The sequence below is a fragment of the Mercenaria mercenaria genome, chromosome 3 (genome assembly GCF_021730395.1).
Source record: "Mercenaria mercenaria strain notata chromosome 3, MADL_Memer_1, whole genome shotgun sequence".
NCBI lineage: Eukaryota > Metazoa > Mollusca > Bivalvia > Venerida > Veneridae > Mercenaria > Mercenaria mercenaria.
Window position 1 is genome coordinate 76,219,767 of NC_069363.1, and position 14,140 is coordinate 76,233,906.

Sequence of the window (14,140 nt, forward strand, 5' to 3'; positions counted from 1 at the left end):
AATTACCACCTTTATAACAAACGCCATCCATAGATTTTTGTCGAGCCCGCTTGCGGAAGCGAAGACATAGTCGTCCAAATGGTTGTTTCGGTGTATGTGCATGCGTGCGTCCGTGCGTGCGTCCGTCCGGATTTGTTTGTCCGGACCATAACTTTGACATGCATGGAGCGTTCTTGTTTATATTTGGCATGAATGTTAACCTCAGTGAGACGGAGTGTCATGCGCAAATCCTAGGTTCCTAGGACAAGGTCACACTTAGAGGTCAAATGTCAAATTCAATAATGACTTTGTCCGGAGCATTTCTTCTTCATGCATGGAGGGATTTTGATGTAATTTGGCACAAATGTTTACCATCATGAGACACAGTATCATACGCAAGAACTTAGAATTACTTCCCTTTATTGTTACTATAAATAGCTTATATTGTATTTTTTATTACTCGTCGTAGGGAAAAATCAAGACCACTTTTCTGTAGTACAACATGCATGATACATCCAATTCTAAGGTGTATTTTGACCAATCCCTACTGGTAAGGATTTTTGTATGGGATTTTTTTAATTTCTTTTTTTAAGATTTACTTCCATTTGTTGTTACTACATATAACTTATATTGTAACTTTTTGCAATCTTTTTTTTTATTTGGCATAGAATTTTTGCCTCAATGAGACAAAGTGTCGTGTGCAACTCCCAGTCCTTTTGACAGCTGGCGGGCTCGACATGTTGCCCGTGGGCATCTAGTTTATAGTAATTAGTTCGTTATCAACCGTTAATGTTTGTATACATATTGATATTTCTATATCTGACCTACATAATTATCTGACTAAATTTTGAAAAATGTGAAATTGAAAGAGGAAGTAATTGTTATCAGAAAATGGCGACGAGTGGGTGTGAAGAAACCTCTGACGAGATTTTTAACTTCAAATGTACACCTTGTTCTAGGATAAATAGACAAAGAGAAGCAGTGAAATATTGCGTGGAATGTCAGGGATACTGCTGCCAGTCTTGTGTTGACACACATCAGGCATTTCCTACACTAGTAGGTCATAAACTGCTGGATAAATCGACAGGTCTTTCAACAGACTTCCCAGTTGTCCCTACGGAAATATGCAGCATACACAAGATAAAAATTCTGGATATGTATTGTGGAACCCACGACGTGGTCGGTTGTACGAGCTGTATGGCACTAGAACATAGGTATGTTTTATGTGTATATGCGTGCACAACTAGCATTTAAGAACTGAAGTAATGGCTGAAGCAAAAATATTTTTATGTACTTCAATTTATAGCTGAAACGTACGGAAAGTCAGGAAAATGGTTAGCAACAGCCATGCGATATGTGGCGTGGAATACTTTAGTTCGTGATAAATAACAAGTAGAAAATGTGAATGAGTGGTTAAATATATACCGTATAAACGTACTCATTATCACAACATTTTGTACACCATTTTCTTTAATTTCGCAGTTTAATAAAACAGCTTATTTCAATGTGATGTATTTAAGATCATATTTTCAATGCCTGCCATCATTATATGTAATTTATCTGCAAGGAAAGGAACTATTTTAGTTAACGCTGCTGATCCAATACTTTTCCTGTTGTATGTATATTTGTCAATTGTCCTGCGAAATGTGCATTATGAAATAGATATGTTAAGCTCAATATAAACCGAGCAAATGCAGTAAAATGAATGAACTATTACTTTGTACGCTAATAATAATGTATTGATCAGTAATCTGGGGTGTACAACTTGTATACTCTTCAAAATATATAAACTGGCTGTTAAGATTGTCATTTTTGACAGATATTCAATAATGTTGGAATGTTTTACTAACTGAAAACAAGTACATAGGTTTAAGTGACACAATGTGTATAGACACATTTACAAATATACATGTTTACATGTGAGACCAAAGCAGACGAGTTTGTATTTATATTTTTATCTTGCAGGAGCTGTGCAGATGTCCAGCTTATTTCGGATATTGCAGAAACTATGTTTAAAAAGACGGACACGGATGAATTGAATCTGACATTAAGGGAGAAGAAGAGTGAAGCGGAGAAGGTTAAAACGTCAAAAGAAGCACTTCTTGAAGAGCTGAATAAATCAAAAACGAATGCAGTCAATGCCATAAAAGCTTTTAGAGAAGACGTAGAAAGGATACTACAAAATCTTGAAAAAGAATCGATTAAAGAAGTGGAGAAAGAGTTCCAAACAATTGAGACAATGTTGCTAAAGGAGATACAGATATCTGAAAATCAGATGAAAAACCTGTCGAAAGCTGCAAACGACATGAAACAATCCGACGGAAATATAGCCCAGCAGTTTGTATCTATGAAGACAACACAGAAGAGACTTGCTCAAACTGAGGACATTTTGAACGATTTAGACACACAGGTACATGCAAAGGTATCATTTGCTGCTGACCAAACTGTTTTGGAATTTCTACAACAACTGAAGACATTTGGATCGGTTATCCGCAGTACTGTCTACTCTGTCAAAAGAACCAGAAATATGAAAGTAAATGTACCAAGTGACTCATCTCCTTGCAATCTATACGGGTCATGCTTAACGGAAGATGGCAAACTACTGCTTCCTGATTGGAACAATAAAAAATTGAAGCGTGCAAACATTGTAGAATTGTCAGTTGTAGACTATTGTGACCTCCCCGAGAATCCACGTGATGTATGCAGCATAGACAACCAGGAAGCAGTTGTGACTTTAGACAATAGCACTATCCAGTTTGTCTCCCTTAGCAAAAAGATGATACTTATGCGTGACATGAAGCTGAACCATAAATGTTTCTGCATTGCTTACAGAAATAAGAAACTTTATATAAGTGATAATTATATGTCAATGTATGTACATGATATGACAGGTACCTTGCTACAGACGATATCTAACGACAGTTCTGGCGAAGATCTGTTTAAAAGCAGTCGACATATTGCTTTCAGCGATTTTGGAGATAAAATATTTGTAAGCAATGGTGAAAAAGAGGTAGTAACACTTGACGAACAGGGAAACAATTTCAGCAGCTTCAATGTTTCTGATTTAAACAATACTACGGGAGTCTGCACAGATAAACGAGGAAATTTGTTCGTGTGCGGAGTCAACTCAAAAGAAGTTTTACAGCTAGGACAAAGTGGAACGAAAATGGGCGTGGTCATCAAATCGTCAGAGAGACTGAACCACCCATGGTCGCTGGCCTTTGATGTGCGAACGGGGACTCTATTTGTAATCCAATTGTTCGGGGATACAGTAAAACTTTTTGATCTACACTAAAAGTAATGTTGGTTTCTATCCATGCCATTTAATTCAAACTTGACAATTTTATTTAATTACTCCAAAAGCAAGACAGTGTCTTTACCACGACATAAGAGCTTGTAAAAACGAAATGACAACATAATTTTTTTATGAAATGTATATTGTTATTATCTGTTACTGTACATGTCAATGGTAATACTGTAATACTGTACCGGTGATCATGTGGAAGTGCGTGAGTTCTAAAAATATTATCTTTCAATAAATATTTGTTGTAAAGATGGCAATATTCTGAGTGTATTTTTCTAAATGACTCTCGATTTTCATACCATACAAGTTTTTGTTTAAAAAATGTCTTAAATATTCGAAAATCATAAATAATCTCATGTGAAGAATTACTCCATTCATCTGGTATACAGAAATTTGATGGTTTTACCCAGGTTCCCGTCCATGGCGGAAGGGGCACATGCAGTCTTCCTAAAACATTCAATTGTTGTTTTAGTAGGTTGTACGTCGCGCCAGTTTTATGTCATATGGTAACTTTCATTTTTCATGGTGTCAAAAGACCCCAGGTGCCATTTTGGGTGTTATTTCAGGTATGAACGAGCATCTTAGTTGTAGAACCAACCTTGCACAGGTCACGAGTTAAACGCTAGCATCCAAAATTAGTTTTCGGATGGTAATACCTACTTGAAATTGTAACGTTATTGAAAATAAATTTTATTGTTGCTGCGCATGTCTAACTGGAACGCGATAACACAACATTTATATCGTCCCGTCTTGATCTCGATCTAGGCACCATAGAATCTAGTAGCTTTCTAACACGGTGCTATTTGCACTGTCGCCCGCGTGGACACCACGATAACACGATTTAATAGCATAACAACACGACTCCATACCACGACACCACGATGCGACAGCTATACAAAACGATGCGATAACACAATATTCTAACAACACCCGATTTGTTTTCCTATTAAACACTACTGTATGTGTTATTTTCAACATTTTTATGACGTCTTAATTATAACGTCTTAGCGTTAGAAGGTATAGTGCCGCGCTGGAAAAGAAATCATCAGAAATACCGCACATGTTTGATGGATACGTCAATGACGTACATAATAATTGTTGATAACATGTTAGAATCGAAATGAAATATCTCAGTCAGTGATATGTTCATGAATAAAATAATTGTTTGTCGTACAGATGCGTATCATTATATCTGACAGGTGATTCCAGTACTTTAGAGATACTGCTACCCATTAATTATGATGTTCTACCACATCATGCCCAGTAATTGACACACATGCGTGTCGTAATATACAATAAAAATATTTTATGATTTTACATCACGATTTCAACATCAGAAAGTATTTATTTATAAAATACCGAAAACAGTCAATAGTCAATACCACTTACGTCAACCATTGATGTACACCCTAATCTCTCAATTTCCAGTTCACATTTTTCTATACATTTTGCAGGGTACATTATAATAATCCGACTAACTCGCAGAATTGAAATTTACATTTAAGTCACACGGCATCATCCCAGTCAATGACGGAGGAAAATTCTGAAACATATCGTGCAGATTTTAAATAAATAGCAGGCTTAACAAAATTAAGACTTGAAGGTGTTTTCATAGACAATTTGATAAATTTTCTTAATATTTCTGTTCCACATAGCTTGCCCGAGGCAACAGTTGCATGCTAAGCTTATAACGCGGAACTTAGTAACTTTATGTGAGCATTTTTAAGACAAACTTCATTTTTACAAGAAATTTTAGAATCTACGATACATATAGGAGTAAATGCAGCTCCTCATATTTTTCTTAACAAAAATCGTACCGATCATTATTATTCAACTTTACAATATTACACACTGTATTAGATCAATTGCAAACATCATATGAAACAGACAGAGCTAATACAAAACATAACTGAGCCAATATGAGAAAAACAGGGCCAATACGAAAAAACAGGGCCAATACGGAATTCAAGCATTTTGATTGGTTCAAAAGAGAGGGCCAATACGGAGAAGCCACTTCCGTTTGATTTTTAAATGACGCCATTTTGTTTTACATCAGAGTTATAGATTACATTTTTTTTTTCACATTTTGATAAAAAAAAGTCATCCAACATGTTCATTTAATAACCAAGTATGACTGAGCGGGATGTACGTCTTCGGAGATTACAACGGTACTTTCGCTTATTCGGTATTGTGTAAAATGCAAGTGTTTCCTGTCAGAAATTCTAGCAGTTGTCAAGGAAAATAATAAGAAAATATGGAAACTCAGATTAATTAAAAGGATGAGACTTATCTTTAACAGACATTTTGATAGTGTGGACTATTTGTGCAATGATAAATAGCGATTCAAGTGCTGGAAAGTGGATGAATAAATTGGCGAACAAGAGTGTCAGTTGTGAAGTTCTGCAAACAATTTCGGATAAGAATTAAACGAGGCATGGGACTATATAATATGTGCTTGATTGGTTGTATTATCTTGATCAACACATATGTGTATAATTTTGTGTCTCGTTGCTTGCAGCCTAAAAGGAAACGACTTTTAAAGCAGATTTTATCACAGTTCAAATGATATGGTACTCGCTAAAGAAAATAAATAGGAATTCCAAAAAATAAGGTATGTTCTAGTTACTCTTGATTTTGTCGCATTAAAAGTATCTTTCAAAATTATTCTCAAGTACCTACATACAACTCATTCTGTTTTACTGGCGAAAATGATCATGATTTCTAAAATACGTCTAAACTGTAAACAACTTGTCAAAGAATGACACGATTTTTCACCTGAACGTGCATAGCTGTCATAAGGTAACTCACAGAGTTCTTACACTGTTACCGCCAACAGTTGAAAGTTGAATAATAATATTATCATTAATCAAGCGATTTCATATTGGCCTAGTTATTTGTCCTCGGGCAGTCGTATTGGCCCTCGGCCTACGGCCTCGGGCCAATACGACAACCCTTGGACAAATAACAAGGCCAATATGAAATTGCTTGATTAATAACATTATATTTCAAGATTAGACAAGCTGGTGAAGCAACTTTATTACATATATGAACATGTGGTCCCGAGTGCATAAAATTGGAAATGTGCGCAAATAAATCAGTAAATAAGTTCTTTTGTCTAAGGTGCTTGAATATGTAGACTTTTTTTGACTCGTTTTTTCAATAAATTAACCTTTACCCTGCTGAATTTCTAAAATGAACTGGTCTATCATTCAGTTTGGGCAGTACCACTTATTATTCAAAGGGGTGTTCATTGAAAATTTACTGACTAAATAGCGAACAGTGCAGACCATGATCAGCCTGCACGGATCTTGGTCTGCACTGGTCGCAAAAGCAGAATCACTTGTCACCGGCAGGCTAAGGGTTAACTAGAATTTTACGTAAAATTTAATCAGATAGGGCCAATTATCAGTCTACTTTGAAATAAATCTAAACACACGTACTTTTCGTTTGCTACAATACTGGTCAATCACCATCTGTTTTTAGCTCGTCATAGTTTTGAAAAAAAATCTAAGGGGTATTGTCGTCACTTGATCGTCGGCGTTGGTTAAATTGTTTTGTTTAGATCCACATTTTCTCAAAAACTATAAGGGGTACAGCTTTGAAATTTTGTACACATGTTTATCATTATTAGGGGACTATATAGGCCAAGGACCATAACTCTGATTTGCATTTTGCCAGAATTATGGCCTTCTTTGTTCTAAAAAATAGGTCAGGTTACCTCCTCAAACAGCTTTGAAACTTTGCAAATTTGTTTATCATCATTAGGGGAGTATGTAGAACCATAACTCTATTTTGTCAGAATTATGACCCTTTTCGTACTTCGAAAATCGGAACTATAACTCTTTTCATACATATCGTCAAGCACTTGCTGACGAGCGATGGCACCCGCAGGCGGTTCTCTTGTTTAAATTTCACGTAATACCTGTCCGGAACACTGACCAAAGCATATAAAATTGTTGCTAAGGACACAACCTACATGATAAGCAGTGGAACTAAAACTACAAACTTCAGGTAGACACTACCTATTGTTGATATATGTGTAGTTCACTGCATCAAAGTGCTCAGTCCGATAAGGAGCTGCCACGGAGTGCATACATTTTAAAGAAGATATCTGGAAACTATGGAAGAGCATCCGTACCTTGTGTGTTTTACTTATTTACTCGAAATTTCAAAATACCAAGTCAAAATGTCGAGTTACTAAGTCGACATTTCAAGATGATAACTACCAAGTCGTAGTTTTGAGTTGCTAAGTCGAAATTCTGACCTACATATCTCGAAATTTTCGACTTAGTTACTCAGAATTACTCAGAATTGAGTTATTGAGGTATCTCAAAATTTGAACGTCTGTGCGTCTGTCAAAGGCCAGAAATGATAATGGGCTACTTTATTGATTCTTGTATAGTAAATTTGTGAAGTGGATACATCTACCTAAATAGTCAAACATAGTACTGGCATGTAAGGAAATCGTCCCAGTTGTGGTCAAAATAGTGAAATGTTGTTCGAACACTACCCGGTTACCTGCTATGACCTTTCATCATATTCCATAATTACATGTTTATGTTATATTTCCTTGCCATGTGGACTCAACATTCAAGACATAAACATGGCTAACATAGTGATATTTGTTAAAAGCCAACGCTGACCGGGTCTTTTATATGACCTAGGATTAAATAAGCGCTACACAATCATGGCCATGACACATATATCTACATATTCTATAGTACTAAGTAACTCGAAAGAATTAAGTGGTAATTTCGAGTGACGTATGAATAAATAACTTACACCTCTAGAATACTAGTTAATCATCTGCCGTAGAAATCTGTACAGCTGTAATTGAAGTGTGGATTTAGGTGGAGTCCTATCAAGCTCATTCTGTGTGAAAACGGCGTACATCCATCAATACCGCAATGCATCATATTTCGAGTATTAACCCTTTTAATGCTGGACACAACTGATTCTGCCTTTGTAGCCAGTGTAGATCATGATCAGCCAGCACATCTGTGCAATCTTTCAAGATCTGCACTGTTCGCAGTTCGTATCTTTTTGGTAAACACCCCTTTTAACAGTTAATAGTACTGTTAAAATTGAAAGGTGGACAAGCTCATCAGGGTAAGGGTTAATCTAAAATATATATACGTATCTGAAGTATTCAAATTATCTATCTCATTGTCTTATTCAAAGCAAAGCATGCAAGAAATATCCGTGCACACTTGCATGAAATGTTTGCTTTGTGTGCCTTATGCTTTTGTAATGACTCTCTTACAGAAAAGAATGATATAATATATTGAAGGAAAAATTAAGAGAGTTTTTAATGCCGTTAAATAAATTAATTACTAGAGAAAAAAGCAACAAACGTATACAAAGAGCTCGTAATATAATTCCAAATTATGAGCTTTAAAATGTTTGCTTTAGCTAAATTTCTATTGAAACTTAACGGATAGATCTAGTTTACACGTTCTTATTCGCGCACACGGTTATATACCTTCATAACAAACCTAGTCTATAAAAAGTGTATATAGTAATTACTTTTAATATTTATTAACGTTATTGGGTATACTCTCGGTATAAGATGTATAAAAAAGTTAAAGATCAACCGTTAATGTTTGTACACATATAGATAATTCAATATCTGACCTATATAACAGTTTTAGATAATTTTGAAAAATGTTAAATCGAAAGAGGAAGTTGTTGTTTTCAGAAAATGGCGACGGGTGGGTGTGAAGAAACCTCTGATGAGATTTTTAACTTCAAATACACACCTTGTTCTAGGATAAACAGACAAAGAAAAGCAGTGAAATATTGCGTGGAATGTCAAGGATACTGCTGTCAGTCTTGTGTTGACACACATCAGGCATTTCCTACACTAGTAGGTCATAAACTACTGGATAAATCTACAGGTCTTTCAGCTGACTTCCCAGTTGTCCCTACGGAGATATGCAGCATACACAAGATAAAAATTCTGGATATGTATTGTGGAACCCACGACGTGGTCGGTTGTACGAGCTGTATGGCACTAGAACATAGGTATGTTTTATTGTATATGCGTGCAAAACTAGCATTTAAGAACTGAAGTAATGGCTGTAAGCAAAATATTTTTGTGTACTTCAATTTATAGCTGAAACGTACGGAAAGTCAGGAAAATGGTTAGCAACAGCCATGCGATATGTGGCGTGGAATACTTTAGTTAGTCATAAATAACAAGTAGAAATGTGAATGAGTAGTTAAATATAAACCGTATAAACGTACTCATTATCACAACATTTTGTACACCTTTTTATTTAATTTCGCAGTTAAATTAGAAAGCTTATTTCAATGTAATGTATTTAAGATCATATTTTCAATGCCTGCCATCATTATAATTGAGCCGTGCCATGAGAAAACCAACATAGTGGGTTTCCGACCAGCATGGATCCAGACCAGCCTGCGCATCCGCGCAGTCTGGTCAGGATCCATGCTGTTCGCTTTCAAAGCCTATTGGAATTGGAGAAACTGTTAGCGAACAGCATGGATCCTGACCAGACTGTGCGGATGCGCAGGCTGGTCTGGATCCATGCTGGTCGCAAACCCACTGTGTTGGTTTTCTCATGGCACGGCTCATATGTAATTTATCTGCAAGGAAAGGAACTATTTTAGTTAACTCTACTGATCCAATACTTTTCCTGTTGTATGTATATTTGTCAGTTGTCGTGCGAAAATGTGCATTATGAAATAGATAATTATGTTAAGCTAAATATAAACCGAGCTAACGCAGTAAAATGAACTATTACTTTGTACGCTAATAATGTATTGATCAGTAACCTGGGGTATACAACTTGAATACTCTTTTCAAACTATTCAAACTGGCTGTTAAGATTACCATTTTTGACAAATATTCAATACTGTTGGAATGTTTTACTAATTGAAAACAAATACATAGGTTTAAGTGACACAATGTATATAGATACATGTACAAATATAAATGTTTAAATGTGAAACCAAAGCAGACAAGTTTGTATTTAAATTTGTATATTGCAGGAGCTGCACAGATGTCCAGCTAATTTCGGATATTGCCGAAACTATGTATAAGAAGAAGGACGTGGATGAATTGAATCTGACATTAAAGGAGAAGAAGAGTGAAGTGGAGAAGGTTAAAACGTCAAGAGAAGTTCTTCTTGAAGAGCTGAATGAATCAAAAACGAATGCAGTCAATGCCATAAAAGCTTTTAGAGAAGATATGGAAAAGATACTACAAAATCTTGAAAAGGAATCGATTAAAGAAGTGGAGAAAGAGTTCCAAACAATGGAGACAATGTTGCTGGAGGAGATACAGATATCTGAAAATCAGATGAAAAACCTGTCGAAAGCTGCAGACGACATGAAACAGTCCGACGGAAACATAGCCCAGCAGTTTGTATCTATGAAGACAACACAGAAGAGACTTGCTCAAACTGAAGACATTTTGAACGATTTAGACACACATGTACATGCAAAGGTATCATTTGCTGCTGACCAAACTGTTTTGGGATTTCTGCAACAACTGAAGACATTTGGATCGGTTATCCGCAATACTGTCTACTCAGTCAAGGGAACCAGGGACATGAATATAAAAGTACAAAGTGACTCATCTGCTTGCTAAGTATTCGGGTCATGCTTAACGGAAGATGGCACATTACTGATACCTGATTATTACAATAAAAAGTTGAAACGGGCAGACATTAAAAAAATGTCAGTTGTGGACTATTGTGACCTCCCCCATAATCCACATGATGTGTGCAGTATAGATAAACAGGAAGCAGTTGTGGCCTTAGAAAATAACACCATTCAATTTGTCTCCATTAAGGGCGACAAGATGGCACTCATGCGTGACATCCAGCTGAACAATACTTGTTTCTGCATTGCTTACAGAAATAAGAAACTATATATAAGTGACAATAACAAGTCAGTTTATGTACATGATATGACAGATACCTTGCTACAGACGATATCCAAAGACAGTTCCGGTAAAGATCTGTTCAATGTCAGTCGACACATTGCATTCAGCGATTTTGGAGATAAGGTATTTGTTGTCAATGGTTTAAAAGGTGTAGTAACAGTTGATGGGCAGGGAAACAACTGTAACGAGTTCAGTGGTCCCGATTTAAACAATACAACGGGAATCTGCACAGACGGAAGAGGAAATATGTTTGTGTGCGGATACAATTCAAAAAACGTTTTACAGCTAGGACAAAATGGTACAATAATGGGTGTGGTCATCCAGTCGTCAGAGAGACTAAACCAACCATGGTCACTGGCCTTTGATGTGCGAACCGATACTCTATGTGTAACCCAGTTAAACAGGGATACAGTAAAACTTTTTGATCTTCACTAAAAGTAACGTTGTTTTTTTTTCTGTACGATTTCACACAAGGCTGAAAATCTGATTTAATTCCTCCAAAAGCAAGACAGCGTATTTACAACAACATAATAACTTGTCAAAACGAAAGTTTAAAAACGAAATGAAAACATAATATTTTATGCATAGTACACATTTCCGAACTGCTCGTATTAGGGGGGCGAAGTGCGCAATTGTATATAATTTTGTCCTTTGACAGTTCCTGTGATACGCAGGCTCCATAACCTAAGATCCCCTTCCTAAATTCCAGTTTGTTTAGTTCTGCCCATTGTTTTCTCATTTGGGGCAAACCCATTATTTTATCTGAGGACCAAACGCCGCTCTTTATGGAATTACACGCCTCAAGACGTGTATCATTGAAGGTTCCATGTTCACCACCGTTTGTGGATGTCTCTAAATTGCTTTTTGTACTTTAAGCATGTGTAATTGTTGAGTTCTGCTCAACCCGGGGCTAGAGGGCGTGGACGGTAGCAGGCATTTCCACTACCGTCCATGAACAGGCTCAATCAAACCGAGCCTGCAACATTTTCGTTTTTGTCGTGTTGAGCGACCTGTGAAGTTTGCACTTGTCTCTGTTTTAGTGTATTTTCCCTCTCGTAACCATTGTCCTTACAGTATACATAGGGATAGGGTATAACATGTACAGTGGCATATTTTTTCTGGTCTATCACCAGTGGGGATGGTTCGCGGATTACTACAAATAGATTTTGCTTTAATCACTTGTTATATTTGATGCACCATCACTGCAGGTTTAGTATTATATTTGCTAGTTTAACAGAGTGTTATTGCACTAAAAATGAATGATATTTTTACATTAAACATTATCATCCACTTTTTTGTTGATTTTACTGATAATGTTCTTCGTAGAAATTATGTTAATGTCATATTTATAAATAGGCTTCAGTAGTGTACTTCAACTCACAAAAGTTTGATAATGTATAATAAAATAAAGAATACCAGCTATTTAGTGTACTTATGACTTACTTCAACTACAAAAGGAGAACACTATGCATTAGACATAGTTATTCTAAAATTGATTTAAGGACATATTCCTATTGAAAATCAATCTAGCAATGTACTGTCTTCGAATTGTATAATCCCCATTGACATAGCTCTTATTTCCGTACTAAGAGCTGAATACTCTGATTGACTAGGACAGTCAATTTAAGATTTACTTTAACACGTGATTATTTGCATAATCAGTGCAGGATAATCTATTTGATATAGTATGACAATGGGAAGAATACCTGTATACAGAAAAAAAGATCTTATTTAATGCAAAAACTGAAATACAGATCACTTAAGCTTCAGGAATTAACTTAATTAGGGAAATGTTAACCGTCCTTCACTTTTGTAGAGCCCGCTTGCGGAAGCGAAGACATAGTTGTCAAAATGGCTGTTCGGTGTATGTGCGTGCGTGCGTTGTGCGTGCGTGCGTCCGTACGTTCGTCCGGATTTTATTATCCGGACCATAACTTTGACATGCATGGAGCAATCTTGTTTATATTTGGCATGAATGTTAATCTCAGTGAGACGGAGTGTCATGCGCAAAGCCCAGATTCCTATCTCAAAGGTCAAGGTCACAGTTGGAGGTCAAAGGTCATGTCATTTCTTGTCCTGCCCATAATTTTGATATGCATTGAGGACTCTCGTTTATATTTGGCATGAATGTTTATTTCAATGAGACGGAGTGTCATGTGCAAACCCCAGGCTCCTAAATCAAAGGTCAGGGTCACAGTTAGGGGTCAAAGGTCATCTTAGAGCTTGTCCCAGCAATAACTTTGAAAAGTATGGAGCAATCTTTTTTTTCGTTGGCGCAAATGTTCACCTCTATGAGACAGAGTGTCATGCGCAAACCTCGGGTCCCTATCTCAAAGGTCACACTTGGGTGTCAAAGGCCATTTTAGAGCTTGTCCAGGCTGTAGCTTTGCCATGCATTAAGCAATATTTTTCATTTAGCATAAATGTTTGCCTCAGTGAGACAGAGTGTCGCGTGCAACTCCCAGTCATTTTGACAGCCGGGGGGCTCGACATGTTGCCCGCATTTTGATATATACACAAATGTCAAGTTATCGTCCTAGATCTATATAATGACTTTATTTAAACGTGGTAAATTTTTCAAAGATCGTATGTATATTTTTTAACAACAGTACCCGAATACTATTGACTATAGCGAAAACTACTCTTTTGTATCCAGTTGCATCAGCGTAATGCGAGAGAAATTGTAAGCAAATGATTATGGTGGATGATTTCTGCCAACTTCGCCTTATCGCTTTGTTGCCCGCGATTTTTGGTATTGGCGCGTTGTCGCCTTTCCGCTTTGTCGCGGGCGCCATGACGAAAAGGCGAGATTTCTGGTTTTGGTGCGTTGTCGTTTTTTCGCTTTGTCGCGGGCGCCAGAGCGAAAAGGCGAGATTTAGAACTCGACAAGCGAAAAACCACAATGCGACAAGGCGAAATAGCGAGATTTTTAAAATATAAAAAAA

At 36.6% G+C, this 14,140-nt stretch overlaps 2 protein-coding genes across 2 annotated transcripts; both read left to right on the plus strand.

Moving 5' to 3' along the window:
• Positions 1-730: 730 nt before the first annotated feature.
• LOC123524339 (uncharacterized) lies at positions 731-4,344 on the plus strand. The gene is made up of 2 exons (XM_045302459.2): positions 731-1,193; positions 1,945-4,344. The coding sequence occupies exons 1-2, from the start codon at positions 871-873 to the stop codon at positions 3,272-3,274; spliced, it is 1,653 nt and encodes a 550-aa protein (XP_045158394.2). The 5' UTR covers positions 731-870; the 3' UTR covers positions 3,275-4,344.
• Positions 4,345-8,885: 4,541 nt separating this feature from the next.
• On the plus strand, positions 8,886-12,617 carry LOC128555718 (E3 ubiquitin-protein ligase TRIM33-like). Its single transcript, XM_053538961.1, has 2 exons — positions 8,886-9,307; positions 10,298-12,617. The coding sequence occupies exons 1-2, from the start codon at positions 8,985-8,987 to the stop codon at positions 10,896-10,898; spliced, it is 924 nt and encodes a 307-aa protein (XP_053394936.1). The 5' UTR covers positions 8,886-8,984; the 3' UTR covers positions 10,899-12,617.
• Positions 12,618-14,140: the final 1,523 nt, after the last annotated feature.

Excerpts from the sequence above, each read along its gene's own strand:
- LOC128555718 (XM_053538961.1), top strand. The coding sequence starts at position 8,985 with ATGGCGACGGGTGGGTGTGAAGAAACCTCTGATGAGATTTTTAACTTC. Across the intron at positions 9,308-10,297 it reads TGTATGGCACTAGAACATAG|GAGCTGCACAGATGTCCAGC; the intron begins GTATGTTTTATT and ends TGTATATTGCAG.
- LOC123524339 (XM_045302459.2), top strand. The coding sequence starts at position 871 with ATGGCGACGAGTGGGTGTGAAGAAACCTCTGACGAGATTTTTAACTTC. Across the intron at positions 1,194-1,944 it reads TGTATGGCACTAGAACATAG|GAGCTGTGCAGATGTCCAGC; the intron begins GTATGTTTTATG and ends TTTATCTTGCAG.